The 22,443-nt window shown below is 44.8% G+C and overlaps 1 protein-coding gene across 5 annotated transcripts in view; it reads left to right on the forward strand.

Annotated features, from left to right (window-relative positions):
- Nucleotides 1-22,443, forward strand: part of CTCF — a 32,201-nt gene that overhangs the window by 508 nt on the left and 9,250 nt on the right. For 2 of the 5 annotated variants that reach the window (XM_075675712.1, XM_075675721.1), the window contains exons 2-8: nucleotides 3,707-4,079; nucleotides 4,403-4,675; nucleotides 4,983-5,126; nucleotides 5,220-6,146; nucleotides 8,567-8,833; nucleotides 15,472-15,672; nucleotides 22,110-22,311. In XM_075675712.1, the coding sequence (XP_075531827.1) occupies nucleotides 3,789-4,079; nucleotides 4,403-4,675; nucleotides 4,983-5,126; nucleotides 5,220-6,146; nucleotides 8,567-8,833; nucleotides 15,472-15,672; nucleotides 22,110-22,311 (2,305 nt within the window). In that variant the 5' untranslated portion in view covers nucleotides 3,707-3,788. Of the gene's footprint in view, nucleotides 1-13; nucleotides 316-3,706; nucleotides 4,080-4,402; nucleotides 4,676-4,982; nucleotides 5,127-5,219; nucleotides 6,147-8,566; nucleotides 8,834-15,471; nucleotides 15,673-22,109; nucleotides 22,312-22,443 lie in introns of those variants that run through there. The other 3 variants (XM_075675730.1, XM_075675738.1, XM_075675744.1) reach the window with 3 other exon arrangements.

A 22,443-nucleotide genomic window follows, 5' to 3' on the forward strand; every position in this document is an offset into this window, starting at 1 on the left:
ATCGGGCATGCAGATGGCGCTTAGGACATCTTGGTTCCCTAGTTTATCACTAGGGTCTTCATGTCGCGGGCTACTTCTATCCCTGGGCGACGTTTCACGCTGGTTGCTCGTAGTTCTGCTCGCGGCTTAATTTGGAAGCTTTGTATGGCAGCTACGTGCGATGTCGGCCAGGGAGGGAGTCGCCATGAGGCCATGTTTGCTTCAGTTCAAATATGGCTTCCAAGCGGGCATTCTGGCGGCACCAAGGTCGGCCGGCGGCTGTGCCTGCAGCTCGGCCCCGAGGCTACTGCCTTCCCGCTATCTGAAAACTTGTGGGTGCGCACCGCATTACTTGATGCCGTGAAAATTTTGCATCGTCTTCGCTGTTTATTCACCTTGTTTGCGTCGCTTGGCCAAGCCCTGTGTTGCCCTGTTCATGTCGCAAATGTGCTGCTTATGCGTTCAGACGCTGCGCGCGAGGAAAGGAAGAACACAAATTTTCAGGCCCTATGCTCCCACAGCGCCTGCTCCACGTATAGAGGCGGACGTTGTGAAGCGTTCGGCACGGGGCTTCCATGCCCATAACGAAATAATCTGATTGGTGCTGATGTGTAAACTGCCAGACGTCAAGCGGGCACTGGCTGGGCGATTCATACATCTGCAGGGCGAAGCATCTTCGGCTTGCATGAGTGCAAACACCCGAAGCCGTGTTGGTGTCTCGAGAACGGCAGCTTTCGATTCTGCGAACATTCATCGTAATAATTTTATTACACTTGTAATACATTAGGTTCGTGATAGTTCACTCAACGGCTGATTTGCTTAGCACAAGCTTTCGATAAATGCATTTTAGGCCTTGCGTTGATAATTATTGCATCAACTGGAAATTCCTCGTCACTCATAACGCAAATGCACTCTTAGTACTCGTATATTTTGTGGGCGATACAAACACCAGAACAAGTGTTGTAGCTCAGTTGGATAAGTAAAATATTACGTCTGTGTGCTTGTACAGTACCTAAGTGAATACGTATTTCTTGCGCTTTCTTTTCTGTTGTCGATCACTTCATTCTTAGTGTATTAGGCTGATTAATCTGTGTAGGAAGTGTTATAAAGGGTGAATAGGAGTTTGCTTGTTTCAATATGTGCAGTCGCGAGAAAAAGTTTGCGGACGACGGCATGAGCAAAAAGGTGAAATATATTCAAGCGCAGATCCGCGGCATGGAATTAGTTTAATACATTGTGTTGGTCAAACAAGCGCACGTAGGCGTGCGCTCTTGAATTCAGCCGAAATGCCCAGGCTGCGGAAAAAAAAAATAAAAAAAGAACGTGGTGGTTTTGTCTCCAAACTTTCGTTCGTGACTGTGCATCCCGTTGCTTAGCATTTCACGATTTTGCTCCAATAACTGTAACCGCGATGGTTCAGTGGCTATGGTGTTGCGCTGCTGAGCACAAGGTCTCGGGTTCGTTTCCCGCGCCTGTTGGAGGCGAAATCAAAAACGCTCGTGTACCGCTCTTTACGTGCACTTTTAAAAACCCCAGGTGGTCGAAATTAATCCGAAGACTCTCAAAAACCACTGCGTGGTAAACCCCACAAATCAATTTTTAAGCGCTGCCAGTTTGCTTTCGAGGAGCTTATTAACATTTTTGGGCCATTTGCTGACAAATGTGTGGCTATAGGTATGAGTGCCTCAGTCATTTTTATCAATGTGCCACTGAAAGTGCTTGTGCTGAATTTCATTGTTAAGTTCTTGTTATTAGCTTTTTGATGTGCATGTTTAACAACTTTCACAGCTAAAATGTGTGTTGCTGTGAAAACTGTGAATAAGGGCTGTGTTGCTGCAGACAGTGCTCTTGTTCATAGTGTAAGCACTCTTCTCTTTTTGTACTGTTGAAGGGAGAAAGTGAACGTTTTAATGATTTATGTTGTGTATGGAAACAGCTATAAGAATTCACCATGCTGTAGAAAGGTAACAATTTTTTTTTGCAACTTAAGTTTGTGCCCCGGGATTGAAACAGGCAGTCTGAACATAGCAGGTTTACTACAATGCATCCTGACTGGATGTTCAAGCTGCAATAGAATAGCTTTTTGTCGCAGCTTCCGTGACTGTAAGCTGATAGTATGCACCCCATATATTTACAATGAGCACCGAGTTGACTGTGTAGCCCTTTATATATCATGATAGCAATCCTACTTGCCGCAGTGGTTTAGCAGCTACGGTGTTGCGCTGCTAAGCACGAGGTTGCTGGATCAAAACAGCAGCTTTTCGATGGGGGCGAAATGCAAGAATGCCCATGTTCCGTACATTGGGGGCACATTAAAAGTCCCCTGGTGGTCAGAATTAATCCGGAGTCCCCCACTTTGGGCGTGCCTCATAATCAAATTGTGGTTTTGGCACGTAAAACCCCAGAAAGACAAAGCAATCCTACTTAAAAGACACTACAAGCTTTACTAGCCAGATTGTGCATAGCAGCATCAGTAAAAAAATGCACACAACAAAGCTCTAATCAAATGTTTCAGCAACATTGCAGTGAGTGATGAAATTGATTGAGTTAATGTCTCAAAGCAACATAGCGGCAATAAGAGATGCTGTAGGGGTTGGCTACAAATTAATTTTAATCACCTGAGATACTTTAATGTGCACCCATTGGAATGCAACTGCCGTGGTCAAGAATTGAACCCTGGATATTGTGCTTGGCAGCAAAATGACCAAGTCATGGTGGGTAATAAAGTTGCTTGGCCAGAATGCACACCCCACATTAGTTCTTTGCACACTGGGTCATTGCAGTGTTAAAAGCAAAACTAATAATGAGCCTTTGGGCCTTTTCATTGTGCAACATTAGGCTGATTCCACAAAGCCATTCACCCTGGTCTTTCTAAAGATGAAAGAACTGGTACCTCGGTCTCTTGGATGACATAAACAGAAATGAATTGAACATGATACGGGTGTCATGCGCCACACTTTTGATCGCGATCAAGCCTGATCAGGATCAAATTTCTCAATCACGATTGGTTTCTTTGCGCAAGCTGCACAAGGGAGCCAATTGCGGTTGGGAATTTTGATCCAGATTGGGCTTAATCGTGATCAAAAGTGGTTGTGTGACGCCGGTATAAGCAAAGTGCATCAAAGTTGGGGATCGTCCCACTGAATTCTTATGTGTGGTGCTGTTGTAGTTTTGTCACTGTTTCATTATATAAATTCAGCTTCATATTCATTACGTAAAACACTACACCAGTGTGAGAAATGCTGTTAATGTTGTGTTCCCTCCACATACAAACCACATTGCATTATAAAATGTTAGGATAGAGAGCTGTTCCTGCCACCACTAGCTTTATCAATTAAGAGCCATCAAGTCACCTCAGTTTCACATTTAAATAATGCCACGACACTGAAAAGTGTTAACAAGAATGCATTGCAAGTTGCACTTACTGTAAGCAGAGTGGCCAGGGATTTGTGGCAAGGTGTCTTCGAATGCAGTCCACTAAACTGTTCGAAAAATGGAGAGCACAACACTCCTTGCTTTTTTTTTTCCCTTTTCTTTGTGCCACCTGCGTAGGTCCTGACAGTAAATTCTTGAAATGTGTGTGCAATATTCTATGTGCATCTTTGGTCAGAGCTGGCCGAGAATCATTGCCAAATGTGAACTTGCAACATTGCCGTGTTTTGACAAATGTGTTCAATGTCAAATGGAATCTCATCCAGACTGCTGTTATTCTTTGTTACATTTCCAGATTTGTAACCTGAGTGTGTTCTTTGTTGCGGGGTGCTGAGTACAAGTGAACAAGGCAACCAGTATCCACAAGTGAATGAACTATGTCGGACCAGACAGACACACCATCTGATGGGACCTCCACTGGTCCTGAACCAGCAAGTGCCGGTGACTCTGAGGCCATCTCTGACATTCAGAACTACTTGGCATCCTTCAACAAAGAGATCCAAGGTGACGGGGCTTCTTCAGCAGCTGTGACAGCTGGAGACGCAGTTATCACAAGCGCAGACACTGACACAGCTGAGACTGAGCCTTCAGTCACAACAGCCGATGGCACCACTACTTTTTATGTGACACAGACTGCTGATGGCTTTCAGTATGCAACATCAAGCCAGGTATGCCTTAGAAACCATCATATCCTGAGTTGAAGCTATGCTTGTTTATTATAGTCTTTCTTGCTGTAACAAAACTAGCTGTTTTGCATAGACTCTTGATGTGATGCTTTATCTTGTTTAACATGATTTGTAGGAAGTAAAAGGTCTTGCTAAGTTACGGGAACATTTTTGCTTATAGCTTCAATTATTCGAAACCTGCGAAGCTGCTGAAAGTTTTAGAGGACCACATGGTACCTTGGTTTGGCAGCTACCTGTGCACTCGAATGTAGAAAGCTGTTTTGCGTTGCCTTCTGATTGCTGTCACACTACCTGTACATGTGCAGGCTCAGTTTGATGGCACCACTACCTACTACACTCCTGCCCAAGCCACTTTCTACACCACTGATGCTGAACAGGCCACAGAAGGCACTGCTACGGTAACGGGCACCGGTCAACTGGAGGCCATTCAGGGTTATGCCACCACAGCTGATGGCAAGGCCTTTCCAGCCACAACCACCACTAGTGATGGTCTCCAGCAGATAGTGCTAGCTGTTGGCAAGGGCCAAGGAGCAGAGGCACGTGAAATTGCTGTCACCATTCCAGATTCTATAGATCAAGTGAGTGTTCTTATGCAGTCAGTTGAAACTGACTCTGGTAGCTGACAGAAGTTTCAAAATATTTTGTTGGTCTCCCTCCCTCCAGAGACAAGTAGACCTTTTGTCCCTCTATTTTGCAAGCTACTTTCTAAATTACACATTTTATTTATTGATGACAAGCTGTTGTGGATCATTCCTTAAACTGATTTCACAACGTTATGAGTGTTTGCCATTGTGGGCAACACAGCAGAAATGAATTTTTTCTGCTACACTGCTACACAGTGTTTTTACCTGATTGTGACAGCTTCTAAATATGAGTTACATGCAGGTGCGGCATGAAAGCACTGAAGAACTGCTGAAGGCTGTTGAGCAACAAGGAAGGGCTACGGCAGATGGGGTGCAGCCGTCAGACCAGCCCACATTTGTGGCCATGCAGCCTGGTACTGCTCATGATGGAAGTGATGAACAGCAGGTAGGGCTCAAGACATTAATTTGACACTTTGGCTTTCATGTGGGCACCCTTAAAGTAACAAATATTGGTAATTTCTCTTTTTATTTATTGCAGGTGATACTGAACACTGGTAACTCTTACCAAACTGTTACAATTGTGCCATCAGACACGAACCCAGGAGAGGTCAGCTATGTGCTCATTGTGTCCCAGCCCGATGAGGGCAAAGAGGACTTGGCCAAAGCTGACATGGACATGTCTGTGTATGACTTTCATGAAGGAGGAGATAAGGCTGGGGCTGAAGTAGTGACAGAGGAAACCTCCACACCAGAGCCAGTAGCCAAAATGCGTACCATCAAAATTGCACCCAAGAAGAGCCAGACAGTGACACAGGCACATATGTGCAACTACTGCAATTACACGAGTCCAAAACGGTACTTACTGTCTCGGCACATGAAGAGTCATTCAGAAGAGCGACCTCACAAGTGTTCAGTGTGCGAGCGAGGCTTCAAGACGTTGGCATCGCTGCAAAATCATGTTAACACACATACAGGCACACGCCCACACCAATGTAAAGAATGTGACGCGGCCTTTACTACTTCTGGAGAGTTGGTTCGTCATGTGCGTTACCGGCACACCCATGAAAAGCCACATCGCTGTACAGAGTGCGATTATGCCTCAGTAGAGCTAAGCAAGCTAAAACGGCACATGCGCTGTCACACGGGTGAACGGCCATACCAGTGCCCACACTGCACGTATGCCTCGCCTGACACCTACAAGCTCAAGCGGCATCTGCGGATCCATACGGGGGAGAAGCCGTACGAGTGCGATGTGTGCCATGCTCGTTTCACCCAGTCAAACAGCCTAAAAGCCCACAAGCTCATCCACTCTGGTAACAAACCCATCTTCCAGTGTGAGCTGTGCCCAACCACCTGTGGTCGCAAGACAGACCTTAGGATCCACGTTCAAAAGTTGCATACCAGTGACAAACCACTAAAATGCAAGCGGTGTGGCAAATCCTTCCCAGACCGCTACACATACAAGGTATGCCCACACTGTTTGTTGTATTGTTTTTATTACCTATGCCATGTGACAAACATGGAGCAGTTATTGCAGGCCACTGAAAGAGCACAGCTGTCTTTCCAGATTTATTCCTTGCTTAAAATATAAACCGATTTATTGAAATTGTCAACCCACTATTGGACCATTTCTTGCCAGTGTTCGTAGGTGTTCTTGATGCCCTTAATTGTCAAAAATGCCATTTTCAAGGCCTTGAGAAACGCTTACAATTCACAAAGTGCCTAAAAGTTATATTGTTTTTGCCCAAGCTTAGTGGATATTGTTTAGATGCTTTGCCGCAAGTTTGATGCAAGCCAAAAGTAAAGCAAATCCGATCTGGGGTACCATTTCAGACACCGGTCGAATTCTGTCAGGTTGGCAATTTAAGCCAGTGTGAGAGGCTGTGGCAGCCCTGTGAGCCAATCAGAAGTGACAGAATAGCAAATTTGACAATGCAGCGGAATTCGGGTGTCCAGAATACCACCATTGGTTAGTGACACCTTGTTTGTGATAGTTGGTGTGGGATAGCTCACCACCCCCTTTTCCATGTAACTTTTTATTTCTTTAAAAACATGCCTGCTGTTTTTTGAGGCCATTGTTTGGTTTTCAACCTGCTAAACGTAATAGTGTTTTCATTCTTGAAGATGCTTTGTCAAGGCTGTGGATTCTTTGAAAACCCTTAGAAATTTTTTCATGAATGCTGCTATGAACCCTGATTACAGGAATGGAACAAAACTGAAAGAGTGTTAAGTGACCTGTAGAACTTGATAGGTGCAAAAAGAAAACGCACACAGCTCAAGTGAACAACTAGCCTCATGCAGGGACACATGGAAGTGGCAGTGGCTAAATGTTGGTATTTTATGCATTGCATTCTTTGACATCAATTTCAAGTACACATGAGGCGTCACTGGGATCCATTGCAAGTACACACATAGCGTCACTTGGATTGTTACTAGGAGCATGACTAAATTCAAAGATAGGGGACAAGAACAAGTTGTAACAGGATTTTAGCTTTTTTTTTTGTATTTCTTTGTGCTAGCATTCGGGTACAGTTCAGTTGAAGTTGTATCTAGTGTTGTTTACTTTTGATGAGTAGGTTTGGCACTTTGCTCATATCTTTGTTCCACCGTGGTGTGCATTGTGTGTGACATAAGTTGCCTTATTACGGTGGTCACCATCATCAGCTTATTTATGTCCACTGCAGAATGAAGGCCTCTCTTAGTGATCAATTATCCCTGTCTTGCTCCAGCCGATTTTATCTTATGCCTGCAAATTTGCTAATTTAGTTACACCACCTAATTCTCTGCTGCCCTCAACTGCACTTCCCATCCCTTGGCACCCATTCTGTAACTGTGATGGACCATCGGTTGTCTGCCCTACGCATTCCGTGGCCTGCCCAGCTCCATTTCCCTCTTAATGTCGACTACAGTATTGGCTACCTCCATTTACTCTCTAATCCGCATCGCTGTCTTCCTGTCTCTTAACGTTGCACCTAATATTTTTGATTCCATCGCTCATTGCACGGTTCTTAACTTCTCAAGCTTCATTATTAACCTCCAAATTTCTGCCCCGTATGCTAGTACCGGCAGAATGTAATGATTGTAGCGATAACCTGGCTGTCATGATTTGGTAATGCCTGCCGTATTGGTAATGCCTGCCAACCCGTATTTATTCTGTAAATTTCCTTCTCATGATCAGGGGCCCTTGTGACTAATTGGCCTAAATAAACATACTCTTGTACAGATTTTAGAAGCTGACTGCAAATCATAAATTCTCGTTCTCTTGCCAGGCAATTGAACATTACCTTTGTCTTCCTCATATCAGTCTTTAAGCCTACTCATACTTTGTCAGCTAAGGTCCTCTATAATTTGTTGAAAGTTACCACCACCATTCCTGTACAGGACAACATCATCTGCAAACTGTAGGTTGCTGACATATTCAGCATTGATCTTCACTCATAATCCTTCCCAGTCTAATAGCTTGAATACTAAGCATGCCATGAATCATATTGGAGAGATTGTGTCCTTGCTTGACTTCTTTCTTGATCGGTATTTTTCCACTTGTGGAGAATCAACGTAGCTGTGGAATCTTCATAGATATTTGCTAAGCTACTCGCATACGCTTCCTGTACTTCTCGACTATGCACTGCCTCCATGACTGCTGGTATCACCAATGAATCAAATGCCTCTTAGTAATCAATAAAGTCATATAAAGAGGCTGATTTTACTCTGAATATTTTTTTGTTACCTGATTGATGACATGCATGTGATCAATTGCAGAATTCCCCTTCCTGAAACCAGCACGTTCGAAATCAAGTGTTACCCTGATTCTGTTGGAAATTACCTTAGTGAATGTTTTGTGCAATACTGACAATATTGCGGTGGTATCTTGCCCTTCTTGCCCAGGTACATGTAAAGAGCCATGAAGGAGAGAAATGCTTCAAGTGTGACCTGTGCCCTTATGCATCCATCTCTCAACGTCATCTTGAGTCTCACATGCTGATTCATACGGACCAAAAGCCATTCCGTTGTGATGAATGTGACCAGGCCTTCCGGCAGAAGCAACTGCTGAAGAGGCACAAGAATCTTTACCATGACCCCAATTATGTGCCCCCTATACCCAAGGAGAAGACTCACGAGTGTCCCGAGTGCTCTAAGGCATTTCGGCACAAGGTGAGTAACACTACAAACGAGTTGTTCTTTGCCAAACTATGCACTAAACTTCCTCAGTTATTTTTTGGAAGACACTTTATTTCTGTACATATTTTAAGCAAGATTCTTGTAGTGGAAGGGTAACTCAGTATGGCAAAGTAGCTTTAAAAATTCTAGTACTTCTTAACCTATTTTGCCACTTACATTTGCTTTAATATTTGACACCAGAGCATTTCTTTCAATTAATTTCGGTTAAAAGGGACGCTAAATGTAGATTGTAAATTTGTGCTGACTGATGGATGATTGTCGTCTTTATTTTTGGATTAAAATGCAGAGTAACTGTAATTACAGCACTGCATCACCATTGTAATGAAGTACTTCCAGGTGTCAACAGGGGAGTGGAATGATAGTTTCTGTGGAAGCACTTTTCATATGGCCTAGTTTTTAAAAGTTGTTTTTGTCTGTCTGTCCTTTTTTTTTTTTTTTTTTTCCCTCCCACACTTTGAAGGCCTAAGGCTTGTACATTGCAGTGCCAGTCCAAGTATGCAATTTCTTGCCTGGAAAAGCTGCTTAAGCTGATATGCTGTTTTCACACATACATCCTGTGCAGAAATATATTTTTATAGTGTACGGTTTGATAGAAGTATTTTGACCTGTCGTGGAATGTACCAGAGGATGCAGAAAAGACACCTTTGCGGATGTATGCCAATCCGAGCATCAAAGACAGCAAAAGTGTATAAGGGAGTTCTGGCATCCTTCCTAAAGGTCTAGTTTGCCACTGCCTGAAATCTATCCACAATTTTGCAAATGCTTCAGTATATACTGTGTTATTCTTTCTATACCAGAGCCTTTTCACACACTTTACTACAGAGCCTTTGCACAGAGTACTTTGCTCTAAGTACCGAGATGGCCCTTTCGGCGGTGTACTGCATGTTGCCTCAAGTAAAAGTGCACGAGTGCGAAACCATGACCGCTTCGGCCCTGCTACCGTGTGACAGCTGTCGGAAATATGATTGGGTAATCGCATACGCACTGTGCTCCATTCATACTGCAAAGTGTGAAATGGTAGAGGGAAGATGTGTGCAGTAGATGGCTATAAAATTAGTGACTGGCATATTAAGGAATGGAATGAATATATGTGGCCATGGCCACTGATCGCTGCTACACCAGGACTCCCTTGGTGATGCACGGCTTTCCTTGACGACCAAAATTCGTCAGCCTTCTATCACTAACTTTAAAAGAAAACTTCCAACCCTGGAACGTCGGCAAGAACGAGCACCGTTTGTTACAGGGTGACAAAGGGGGTAGCACCGCTTCCTGGCATAGCAAGTTTCTCGTATGTTATTGAGACAAATCTACCCCGACTTACACTCAAGTGTAGCCCATTCTTGAGTCGATGTACTGAAGCATGGGTGATGGACTGAGCAGGCCCATGAGCGATTAGGCAGAAAATAAAGATAGTGACCACACCGAGGAATGTTACCCGAGTCATAAAAATGACAAACCACTGCCTTGGAGTGTTGGCAAATAAAGAATGAAGAGCAAAAGACACTGATCTTGATTTAATTCAGAAGCGGAAAGTTTGGACAGTTTGGGATACATATTTAGCCCCACTTCTAGTACAAGCACTGTATACACTGCTTGCACCATTTGAACAAGGTGTAATAAGATCTCAAAGTGCTTGCTTACCTGTCCTCTGAAACTATGGCCGAAGCTTCAAGTCGACCACCTAGTCAACGTCTATGTTGTATCTGCTGAAACAGGTTGGCTAAGCCACTCCGGCGTCATGTGCATTCATTGTAAACACAGAGGCAGCTGGGGCAAGCAATGAACGTGTCACCATGTGATCAGACATGACTGCGCCCTGGGATAGCTGTAGAAAAGGTCTATATGTCCGAATTTTGTCACTTTTTATGCCCGTTTAGATAGCCACTGACTTCAAAGCCACAGTATGACGCCTGAATTCCTCAAACGTGCAACAACTCATGAACTATAACATCTTTTAATGTGAGAAATTCAAAAAGCGTGTCAAATTTCTTGTAAAGTTAGCGTAATGAAATTGGGGAGGGACAAGACTCGCATGGTGTCACTGATGGGTTGATGCAGTTTTTGAAGCCGCATTGGGATCGCCTTGCTGAACGCTTTAGAAGACTGGATGATAGGGAGACAAAGATGAAGGGTGCTGCATGTTCTGACAGAAGCAACAACTGGGGACCAAGCTTATTATCTCAGGTGTAGAATGTGGAGAAGTGCAGAGTGCATAGGGAGAGAATTGTTTATGCAGCATTGTCCAGCCTTCGGCGAGACACTGTCATTACGTGGCTTGTGACCACTGGACCAGGCTGACCGGCACGTACATTAGCCATTTGTGACTACCATCTGTGATTTTCGTGACGTGCAGAGATGCTTTGTAAACAAGCCCTATGCTAAGCAGCTTTGCTTCATTTGGCACACATATTGGAATGATCACCTTAAAAGAAAAGATAATTGATGATTTTTACTATGTTCAAGGAATTCTGTCACAATTTTTAAAAATTTGTTTTATTGATGAATACAGTAAAAGCTCGCTAATTCGAATTCCGCGGGGATGCTACGAAAATTCGAATTACAGTCGCCGACTGTTTATTCGGACCTCACAGGGACTGCGGAAATGTCCGAATAAACAGGTGTCCGAAAAAGCACATTAGGGAAAAAAAATCCTTTATTTCCACGCACTTATTCGGGATCGGCAGTAGGCTTGAAGAAATTGTGAATGCGCTGTTGCACACTGTTCCGTTTACGCACAATCAGATAAGTCTGAATCCGCATGCGACGGCAGCGTAGCACATGGTGCGTCATCTTCCGACTCGGAGTCATCGTCCGGCGGTGCAGCAGAAACGAGGGCAGACGCAAGGCCAGAGCAGCAGCCATCCTCAAACAGATCAAGCGACACGACATTAGCACAAGCTTCGTCGACGCTGCGGAGTACAGTGATGGGAAGACCTTTGCCGTCGTTGTGGTCGACTCGAGCGGAAACACTTCCAATAGCGCCTCGATTCGCACTTCAGACCCCGTAGTCGCCGAGCAAGTCGCCATCGCCCTCGCCCTGCTAGACAGTCGTGGGTCCGAAATCTATAGCGATTCCAAAACGGCAGTTAGGGCTTTTCAAAAGGGTTGCATCTCCAAGGAAGCTCTTCGTCTTCTTAGCGGCTCGAGTCCACATGCTCTCACAAACCATTCAATTCACTGGTTTCCCGCTCGCGTAGGATCGGTCGAGGGTGCTCCCCCGAACCTCAATGAGTCTGCCCACGAGGCTGCGCGTGACCTCACCGACCGCGCTTCCTCTATAAGGAGCACTGACTCCCCTCCTCTCTACGGTCACAGGGACGCTCCCGCTACTCACAACGAGATTATTAAATATTTCTACATGTCAAGAAGGGTCTTTCCACCTCCTCACCCCAAGTTGAATAGGGCGCACGCCGTTTCGCTTAGGCTCCTACTGACCAGCACATATCCGTGTCTGTCCGCTCTCCACGAGGCTTACCCCGACGTGTATCGCGACGACACCTGCCCGTCCTGCGGCCAGACCTCCACTCTACCTCACATGCTCTGGGGGTGCGGATCGACATACCCCAAGTTCATCAAGGAGGAGTGGGACTCGCTTTTGCGTAGCCCCGCTCTAGAAAAGCAAATCCTGGCCGTCCGGCGTGCCCGCGACCGGGCCGGTGGGCTAGACCTGCCGGTCCCGACGTGAGACCAGCCGGGTGCGCGACGAGTTCGCGTCCTCGCCGGACCTACAATAAAGTTTACCGTATTTACACGATTGTAAGTTGACTCGAATGTAAGTCGACCCCCCCATATCGCTTGACCGAAAAAAAAAAAAAAAACCCCGAGGGCGCATTCGATAACGAAAATTTATTAGTAGCTGACATGGTCACTGGTCTACTCGTCTTCACTAGTGCTGCCATCGTCATCGTTGCTGCGGTCCCACAGCGCGTCGTGGTCCAGCGAAATTTCAAATTTGGCAAACGACCGCACCAGGACATCTTGCAGAACAGCAGCCCACGCCAAATGCACCCAACCACACGCAGCCGTCAGGGAGGCTCTTTTGACAGATCCGGTTGGCGTAATTTCGCAGTCTTCTGCCGCCAGCCACTCGTACTCACGGCGGAGCAGAACCTTAAAATTAAGGCGAAGGTCCGGGCTTGTTTCATGACCACGTCACACTTCACTGGCAGGGACCGATCACGCATTTCAGCGACGCTGCCGCAAGCTTAGCCTACAGCTCCGGAAAGCGTCCAGACTTCGGCACGTGGGAAATTTCTCACTTGCCGCCACAGGGTGAAAATTTCGCTTCGCTGCAGTCGCCACTCTCGCACCACCCGTTTAGAAACATCGAAATTGCAGCCTGCAGCGCAGTGATTTGTTTCTTCGGCGTAAAGGATGGCAGCCCTCTTGAACGCTGCTGTGAACGAGTGCCGAAAGATTAGTGGGCCTGCAGCACTCATGACGACTGGAGAAGCATAGAAGTAGCACGTAGCCGGCAGTCAAGTGGAGCGCGTCAAAAAGTTGGTCAAACCAATGCCAATGCCTTTAAGGCCTTTAAACAGAGAAAGAGAAACCCGCGAACGGTGTCTGCTCTTCCGTGAACTACCGATACTCCCCGCAAGCGCCGCCGTTCTAAGGGTGCCGCCGCAAATGGGAACAGCGGCGCTTCCATCAACTATCGACACCCCCCATGAGTATTGCATGCACTGTAAGACTCTCAAAAATGTTGAAAACCCCTTCCGAAAAGCAAACAAACACGCGGGATAGCGAAAAGATACGGGTAAGACCATAGAGCAAACATAAAATTGTAACTACGTTGTAGCTCTCGTTGGTATCGCTTCTTTTTTGGCGGGGCCATGTTTTGGTTTCGATTGTAAGTCGACCCCCCAACTTCAGACTTTAAAATTTTAAAAAAGGGGTCGACTTACAATCGTGTAAATACGGTATTCACTCACTCACTCACTCACTCACTCACTCACTCACTCACTCACTCACTCAGAAACCTGACGAATGATCTCGCCGTCGTCGAGTTCTGCGCACGTCAGTACAGCAGTGTCAGCACCTGTGAAACTGTCAAATGAGACGGTGTCCGGAATCGCAATGCAACCACTGCGCAGGTCTTGGTAGAACATTTTCGGCGTCAGTAGGGAGCACATCAGAAGGCAACAAATCCTAGGCCTCCCTGCACCCGCTTGCCGGCATTCCCCAGCGCAGTCTGCGCGGGGAATGCCGGCATCTGCACGGCTGATAAAGTCACATTCTGTTAATAACTAAGGGTAGTCCGCTTCTTTTAATGAGTTCAGTACCTTTGTACATTATGTATGCCCGTAACTGATGACCCCGATACTGTAGTTGCAGGGTCGACACCTAACTTATAAAGCAAAAAAAAAAAGCTGGATACAAATTTTTTTGTCAGTACTCACTTAATACTTCCATAGTCTGCTATATCCAATGCATGTTCCTGTATGCTGTGCCGGCTCAGCACTGTACATTGTGCCTGTGCCGACGTATAGTGACTATACGTCGTCGCCGCTTCTGGGAAATCGAGTTACCTTGCCTTGCCTACATTTGGGGGTCATTGCCCCCTGCTCTTTCTTGGAAGTGAGGTGGCTGCCCAACTGAGGCACCACCACAGCCACTCGGCAAACCTGCTTTTACTTTGGAATAAAGTCAGTCGACTCTTCGTTCTCAATCTCTCAAAATGTGTATTACTTGCCTCCACTGAACCGAGCTCCCAACGTCAGTACTGACCACGGTGCCACACAGAAGCTCTTGTGGAACTCCCACAACATAGCTTCATTGTGAATGCAATAACTGGCAACTGAAAGTTTGAGTCTCCATATGGCTAAACATTGTGGTGAATATGCAACCCAGGCACACTTAAGTTATAAAAATGGAACAGCTGTATAACAACAGGGTACTCTTACGGTATTGAAGGTATAGTCCGGAAAGATTTTGAGTCTCCATATGGCTAAACATTGTGGTGAATATGCAACCCAGGCACACTTAAGTTATAAAAATGGAACAGCTGTATAACAACAGGGTACTCTTACGGTATTGAAGGTATAGTCCGGAAAGATAGAACATTAACAAAGCGATGTTCAGGCATATTATGTGCCTTGGAAAAGCTGTGCCGTACATTGTCCATAGAAACGCACAATAGGCATAGGTGTGCATACCACTAATTGTTGCTGGGATAGGTAGTTCACACTTACGATGGAAAAGATGCAAAATCATGTGAAAAAACAATTGGGCAGGAAAGAGATGAATAGATGCTCTTTCCTGTTCGGTCATTTCTTCACATGGTTTCGCTTCTTTGGTGTTCATGTGCTTCTGTTGCATCCCAGCTTGCATACCTCATTTACCTCAAATATTTTCTGTTGCTGCTATACTTAACCACTGAAAAACTTGTTACATGTAATATAGGATGACAACCACAATTGTTGCGATATTGGCACGGCAGGTAGAGGTCAAAATGTCACCCTTGTCACCTGGAATAACATGCTAGGCATGTAACCAAACAAACATCTCCAGCATCCATTAAAAAATCTTAAGCCAAGTGCACAATGCATGAATGAGACATTGCTGCAAATCCTGTTTGTGTTGGTAAAATTACTTGGCGGTTTCTGCAGGGTAATCTGATCCGACACTTAGCAATCCACGACCCAGAAGCAACAGCAGCAGAACGGGCAGAAGCTATGCGCATTGGTGAGCCCAAGGGTCCAGGAGAAGAGCCAGATGGTGAGGAGGATGACTACATGATGGAGGATGATGAGGATGACGACATGGATGATATGGGCATGGAGGATGGCATGGTCAATGAAGGCCAGCAGGTAGGCCCACCACCTGTTCTTGACTCATCATACTACTCATTTCATGCAGTTGGGAATGAACTTTCTTCCATGAGTGTGCAAATATGTCAAGTTTCGAATAAAAATTGAATAGTTCTTTCTGTTCAAATTGTATTCAATTAACTCTTTCGTTACCACACCTATAGAAATTGATCACTTTGATCGACAGTTTTTCTATGTGTTGTTAAACATTTCCGTTAAAATTCTGTTAGCAACATCATGCATCATCTTAAATGACGACTGAACTATAACTATTTCTCAGATTTTACTATTTTTAGCAGATTGTGGAGTCTGGGAAAAACATAACTTTGACTGGAGGTCACGTCAAAACTAGCCTCTAGTGCTCCTAGAACTTCTAGAATTTGGCAACATAATATTTAAATGAAAGCAGCAGAAAAGATACAGAAGTTTCTCTCTGGTTGTCTATTTTCTGATCTGATGTATATAGACTATATTAAGAATGGTAGACAGTGATAAGTGAATGTTATTTTTTATATTGTGTTCGACTAATATCAAGTGCAACTTTATTCTCACCACTGTGGGTTGCTTTTATCAGGCACCGCTTAGACAGCGTTTGTACAAATTATTACTAGCGATTTTTTTCGTCGTGTCGGGTTTTCACTCAAACAAGAGCACGCAGTCAATGCCAGATTGACCTTCGACCGAAGCTTGACTAGCTGTCTAATCTCTTACATTTTGAACAATGCCTCTGCAAGTATATTTATTCATTACTGTACAGTACTGTGCAACACTCCACATTACTGTACAGCACTGTATAGGAACTGAACAAAGCGTGTGGAGGCTCCAGCGCCAGTTTAACGCACGCTAGACCACCTTGCCTGCACAGAATAAGTTGATTTAATGCAATGTTCAAGTACGAGGAGGCTTCTGCATGCTCCCTGACCTGACAACCATTGCTTCTTGAACTTAAAGAATGCAGTAAAAAAACAAACCAGGCACCTGTTGCTATGAGTAAAAAATGCTTCCTGTACAATAGGAACTTACCCTGCTGTCACATTTGTGAAGCTGCTGCTTTCCCGCTTAGGTAGGGCATCGCTATAGCTAGTATTGATGCCAACAAATCTTCATAACTTTTTTACATGATCTGACTTACAATAGTTGGGAACTAGGAACCAGTTGCATATTTTGTGTATTTCATATTTTTGTTACCCATTACTTATAGTACAAAAATAGCAAAATATTAACTTCCGTTCGTGTTGCCTGAGGTGCTTCTTTGAAGTTTCACATAAGAATTCTCAAAAATTTTCTGTGCAATCGTTACTGCTATACAACCATTCACAACACCAATGTTAATTTTATGTATCGCAGTATTTGTTGTGACTGCTAAGTCCTGAAATGGTCAAATATAAAAACACCAAAAATTAGCACATTTCTAGCGGTAACAAGAATTAAAGGAGTTGCTATTTAAAATTTTTTAATAGTATTTGTATCGGCTCAGGTTGAATGGGTGACAGTGGTGACTGTTCTGAATGAGTCTGCTGCAGAAGTGCCATGATTGCTGTGCAAAGGCACCAGTTCCCAAGTAAACGCATGGAGGTGGTACTTGCAGCTCACTACCAGCAGAGTGCTATGTTGGTCGAGCTGGTGCATAACTACCATATTTATTTGAACATAGGTCAACATATTTTTTTTAAATGTTACCTCAAATGAACTATTGACCTGCATTCGTGACCAAAGAATGTCTGCCTATATTTGCGAATAAAGCTAGCAAAAGTACCAAGCTAAAACATTTCCTCTGTTGCACTTGTACCTGCTGTAAAGCCATTCTGGAGATTATCCATACTGGCTTAAGGGGGGACGCGGGGATCAACTCTGGAAAAACGACCCAAAAATCACTTTTTAGAAAGTTGCAGATTTCGAATCTTTGACCCCTTTTCTATAAGTTTTCCAAGTATTTCCGCTGAAAACGACTGCTAAGTACCATAAATAAATATATACATAAGGCAATACAGCGAAAATTTCGTGAAAATCGGTGGAAAAGTCGCGGTTTTCGAGCGTCCCTAGCTCCGGAACGGCAGTACGCGGCGCGGCCATGCTGGTACCGTTGAAAAGCGCGCCTCTTCGCCTTTTGACTCCTCTCTTTCATTTCCTGATAGAGAGAAGAGCAAGCATAAAAAAGCAAGAAGTCTGAAGGTCGCAGAGCTGCTTGTCGCGGCCGCCGATTGGCTTGCTCCGTCACGTGCGTTGTATGAGCCGCCCCATTGGCCGGGTCTGGAAGCGAGCTGCTGCGGCGTCTGCTTCTCCCGTTTCTTCGCGCGCTGGCTGCTGCCCTTTTGTTTACGTGTTAGATATTCGAAGTACGCCGCCGCTTCATCGCTTTATTCGGATTTTAGTTTTCTATTTCATTTTGTGGTTTCTAGCATGACTTGGCGGACGTGGACGACGAAATACGCGACCAAGCACCGCTTCGGCAGCCGCAAGCGCAAGCCGCCGAACATCCGAAGGATAAGTAGTCCTAGCAGAGTTGCGTCCGTGCGCAAGCTTAGACTGTCGACGCATTGCCGGGCAATTCGCAGGCTGTTGCAGCCTTGAGTGCCAGTGGTGATGATACCGAACTAATAACCGCCTTTTCCGATGCTTCCGGGCCTGCAACGCCCTGTAAATGCTCCGCGACGTACCCCGATTGTGCCACCGCCGTCACCGAGATGAACGACGAAAGTGCGGTCCAAGCGCGAGCGTCTGCGGCCGTGAAGACGAACCGTGCATCAGCAACGGTCGCACCATGCAGTCGCATCTTGAGTCACAGTTCATATTGTCGGAGGTGTTGAATATGACCGCCGCCACTGTCCGCGCGTCACTTGGTTCTGTGCCGGCAACCGAACGGAAGATAGGGTTTACGGCTGGAGGAGCATGCTCGGTGGCGACGGACTCAAGCGAGTCGAGCAGCTGAGAAAGATGCCTTGCGCAAGAAGAGGGCACAAAAAGCACATGAAAGCAAGCATAAAAGATCCAAGAAGCCAAGAGATCAACCTGACACCTGTACCTACAAGGCCGGTAGTTTCTAGTCGAATAAACATGGCCCAAAACTTCAAACACCTTTTTCTCAAAACTTTTTTCTACCACCAAGGTCAACTTGCAAAGCCAATATCTCAGCCACCGTTATGAATATTTTTACACCGTTTGTTTTGTTACACTCATTGTGCACCACTGCACACAGTGACATGTTTTGTTTTCAAAATAGTTGCTTCAATAATTTGTTATCTTTTGTTTTCACAGTCGAGATTTTCATGCAACTGAAGTAGCTGCAAAAGAATGAAAATATAAAAACATTCTGTTAGGCAAAAAAAATTACAGGAATGTCACTGTGTGGAGGATACATATAGGAGTGCTATCAATGTTTGTTTGAACTCCTAGCACCAATATACAGGTGTGCAGGCATTTTGCAAAAATGAAAGCAGAACAATTTTGTAAACAAAAAAGTACTTCAGATATTGCAGCCATATTTTCACCATATTTTCACAGTTTTGTTTATGTGATATTATTAACATCTGTGCAAAATTTAATCAAAATCGGATGGTAAATAAAAAAGTTAGCTTTGATCCCCATATCCCCCCCTTAAGGTATGCTGCATATCCAACACATGCGACGGCACTGAAGACAATATTGTCTGGGCCGCTGAGAACGTCTGCGAAGCGTCCTTGAAAGCTTTTCTGGCAGTTCTAGAGAAGTGGCATTAACTAGCAAAATTTAGTAGCCGTGATTGCGTTAAATATTGGCGTGTTGTGTTCAGAGTTTTGCGTTTTTCTAAAAAGATATGGGTCGACCTATATAATAATTTTTCATTTTTCAGTGAGTTCAACATCTAGGGGTCGACCTGTATTCATGTTCAACCCATTTTCGAGTAAATAACGGTATTCGAGGTACTGTGGTGCAAGGTAAAAACACGAGGAAGAAGGAGAAGGGAAGAGGCACTCTTTGTCTCCTTTTTACTTGTGTTTTTAGCTTGTGCCGCAGTACCTCAATAGTTCTGTGTAATAATTTCCTGTCATTCAATAAGGTTGCCTCCCCTTTAGGCAGCCAATGAATTCGTTGTTTCAATTTAGGCAAAGCAAACAATAATTGGCTAATCTCACCATGTTTGCATCCATTTAAACCCATGTGTGGTGCTGTGGTATTAGTTAGCTGTTCCAACAAACACGACAGTGGATGTGCACCTGTTGATGCGCTGTTCCTTCGTTACATTACTGTCAGTGTCATTACACTCCAGACACGATTGTTTTCTGCTGTCTCAATCTTCAAGCTGCTCAGTTGCAGATGTTCATTTGTAGATGGCATTATATGTATCGAATAACATAAATAAGCCAACCCCTTTTAAAAAAATAATTAGATGAACTTCCCTAGCTTTTTTAGTTAGTATTAGATTCGGTACTCCGAGGTTGTTTTTCTCAAGTGTTCATTTTTAGTAATTTTGTGATTTGAAAGTTTTCTATTTGAACACCCCATTTTTTCTTGTAATTCTTGTAATTCTCACTACATTCCAAATAAAGAGCAATATTATTTTACTTGCCCTTTCACTTTGTGTCATTACAGTCGAACCCACTTATAACAATATTCAAGTGCCATGAAAATTCCATTGTTATAACCGGGTTGCATGAAAAAAAATCAAAATGGGGGCTAGCGTAGCTGTACTGAGAAAACTTTAATGATGAGGAGGTCAGTTCTCCTCACCACCTTCCTCCATCTGGCTTGTGATTGTGTTGACTCGTTTAACTGTTTAACTCTGCTTCCCGTGCGCTCCGATCGCATGTTGTTAACAAGCTGTGGCTGTTGGCGTTTCAAGAATGGCACTGCTATAACAACTGCAAAAAAGGGTCACGGGCGGCAAGTGGCATACAAGCTCCGCCAAGGCATCGCTTTGGTGTCCCCAAAAGGTGCCTTTTTAAAAAAATGCGGGAAGGTTGCCACAGCAGCATCTCCACTTGAGAAATCCAGAAGAAACACTAGAGTGAGATCGCCACAAGCATCTCGCCACATACTTCCCGCTGACTTGCACAAGAAAACCGCTTGTCCGTCAGCCTTGCTTGCTTTTTGCGAAGCTTGCCGGCATCCTTCTCCAAGGCATACAGGTGGTCCACGTAGTGAAGTGGAAGGTCCCTCGCGAAGAGCCCATGAGGGACTGAATCATCTACAGGACCTCCTGCGGGGACAATATTGAAACAGCCTGGTCTACCGCATCAACACTGCTGTCTTGTCGCTATCCGATGCAAGCATGTTCGTGACGATTGCCTCATGCGTTAGAAGCACTTGGTTTCCAAATCTGTAGCAGTGCGCTTTCTTTTCACTGCCAACGTTGTGCATTGCCGATGATCAGCGGGCAGATCAGCCATCTTCCGTTTCGGCTGCCAGTCAAACGACGCTGAGACACAACTTTGCCAGGAATGACTTTGAAGCAACAAACAAAGACAAGCATGAGCGACTTAATCCATTAGCAGAATTGCACAGAATGAGAGCCAGAGAATAAAAAACCAACTGTCAGGGTTGAGCAAGCAATCTGGGAGTAGTGCCAGCAGCATTGTCAGTGCAGTTGGCGTGGTCCATTTGTGTTTGAAAGGAGTGGAAGGGCGCCGGGAGAGATGCACGCGAGGCTGGTGTGCATCTCTCATGAAGAAAAGCGCGCGGCGGCAGTTTGGGTGGCAGGCGATCGTGCAGTGACTCGCATTTCACTTTTTTTTTTTTTTTTTTTTTTTCAAGGATATCGCGTTTTATTACCTTTCGTCATGGACATTCAGCAGCCAGACTTCATCATTATAACCGATAATGCGGCATGGGGACATTGTAGTAAGCAGGCTATTTCCCCATCGAAAACATGCAAAAGTTGACGGTGCAACAGCTTTTCATTGTTATAATAAATATATTGTTAAAACCGGTATCGTTATAAGTGTATTTGACGTGTGTACAGCATGCTAGACGGAATCTGCAGGAGGTAATATTCTCACATTACTGCATAGCAATCTTGCGCTCAAGCTTTCAGAACAAAACAAGGAAGTGCCATGTGAAATGCAGCTTTACATTTAGGCATCTCCACATCCTATATGAGCTTGCTGATTAATATTGGCAAGTTAGGAAATTTTGCAAGCTCAAGCTATGGGGCTAAATGAAACAGTGGGATGTGTCCGTATTGCGTTGAAGCTCACTTGGGTAGCATGCTGTCTGTTACGTTTTATTGTGCGCCTGCATTTCATAAGGTGGAAAGACGACCATGTGGAGTAGGACAAAAATGACAAAGTAAGGAGGTTTGGGTCATGGCGAGACATCTTTACATGTGTGCTCAGTTTTCTGTCACTTTAGCCAACTGCTATTTGACAATGAAGACTTCTTTAGCCAACTGCTATTTGACAATGAAGACTTCTTGATAATGTTTTATGTGATGTTGATTTCCGGCACTGCTCCTTTTACAGGTTGTTGTATTTGAGGTGATACAGATTCCTGCAGCAGATGGTGTAACTATGGAGCAGCATGCAATACGAGCAGTCCCTGAGGATGCGCTGCGCATGACCAGTAATGGTGGTGTCCTCACTGGTGCTGATGGCCAAGAGCTTACCATCATTCAGCAAGTTCCTCAGGATCAAACTGTAGTCACCGAGGTGGTGAACAAAGCTGGTAAGCTTCTTGCCAACTTTTTTTTTAAGTCATGTTGCAGATAACATCCCGAGATCACCATTGAGATCAGGCAGGTGTGGCAAAAGTGGTTCCCCGTAGCAGCAAACCCCCCACCCCCCCCTTCCTCCTCCA

The sequence above is a fragment of the Dermacentor variabilis genome, chromosome 1 (genome assembly GCF_050947875.1).
Source record: "Dermacentor variabilis isolate Ectoservices chromosome 1, ASM5094787v1, whole genome shotgun sequence".
In the NCBI taxonomy this organism is placed as follows: Eukaryota; Metazoa; Arthropoda; class Arachnida; order Ixodida; family Ixodidae; genus Dermacentor; species Dermacentor variabilis.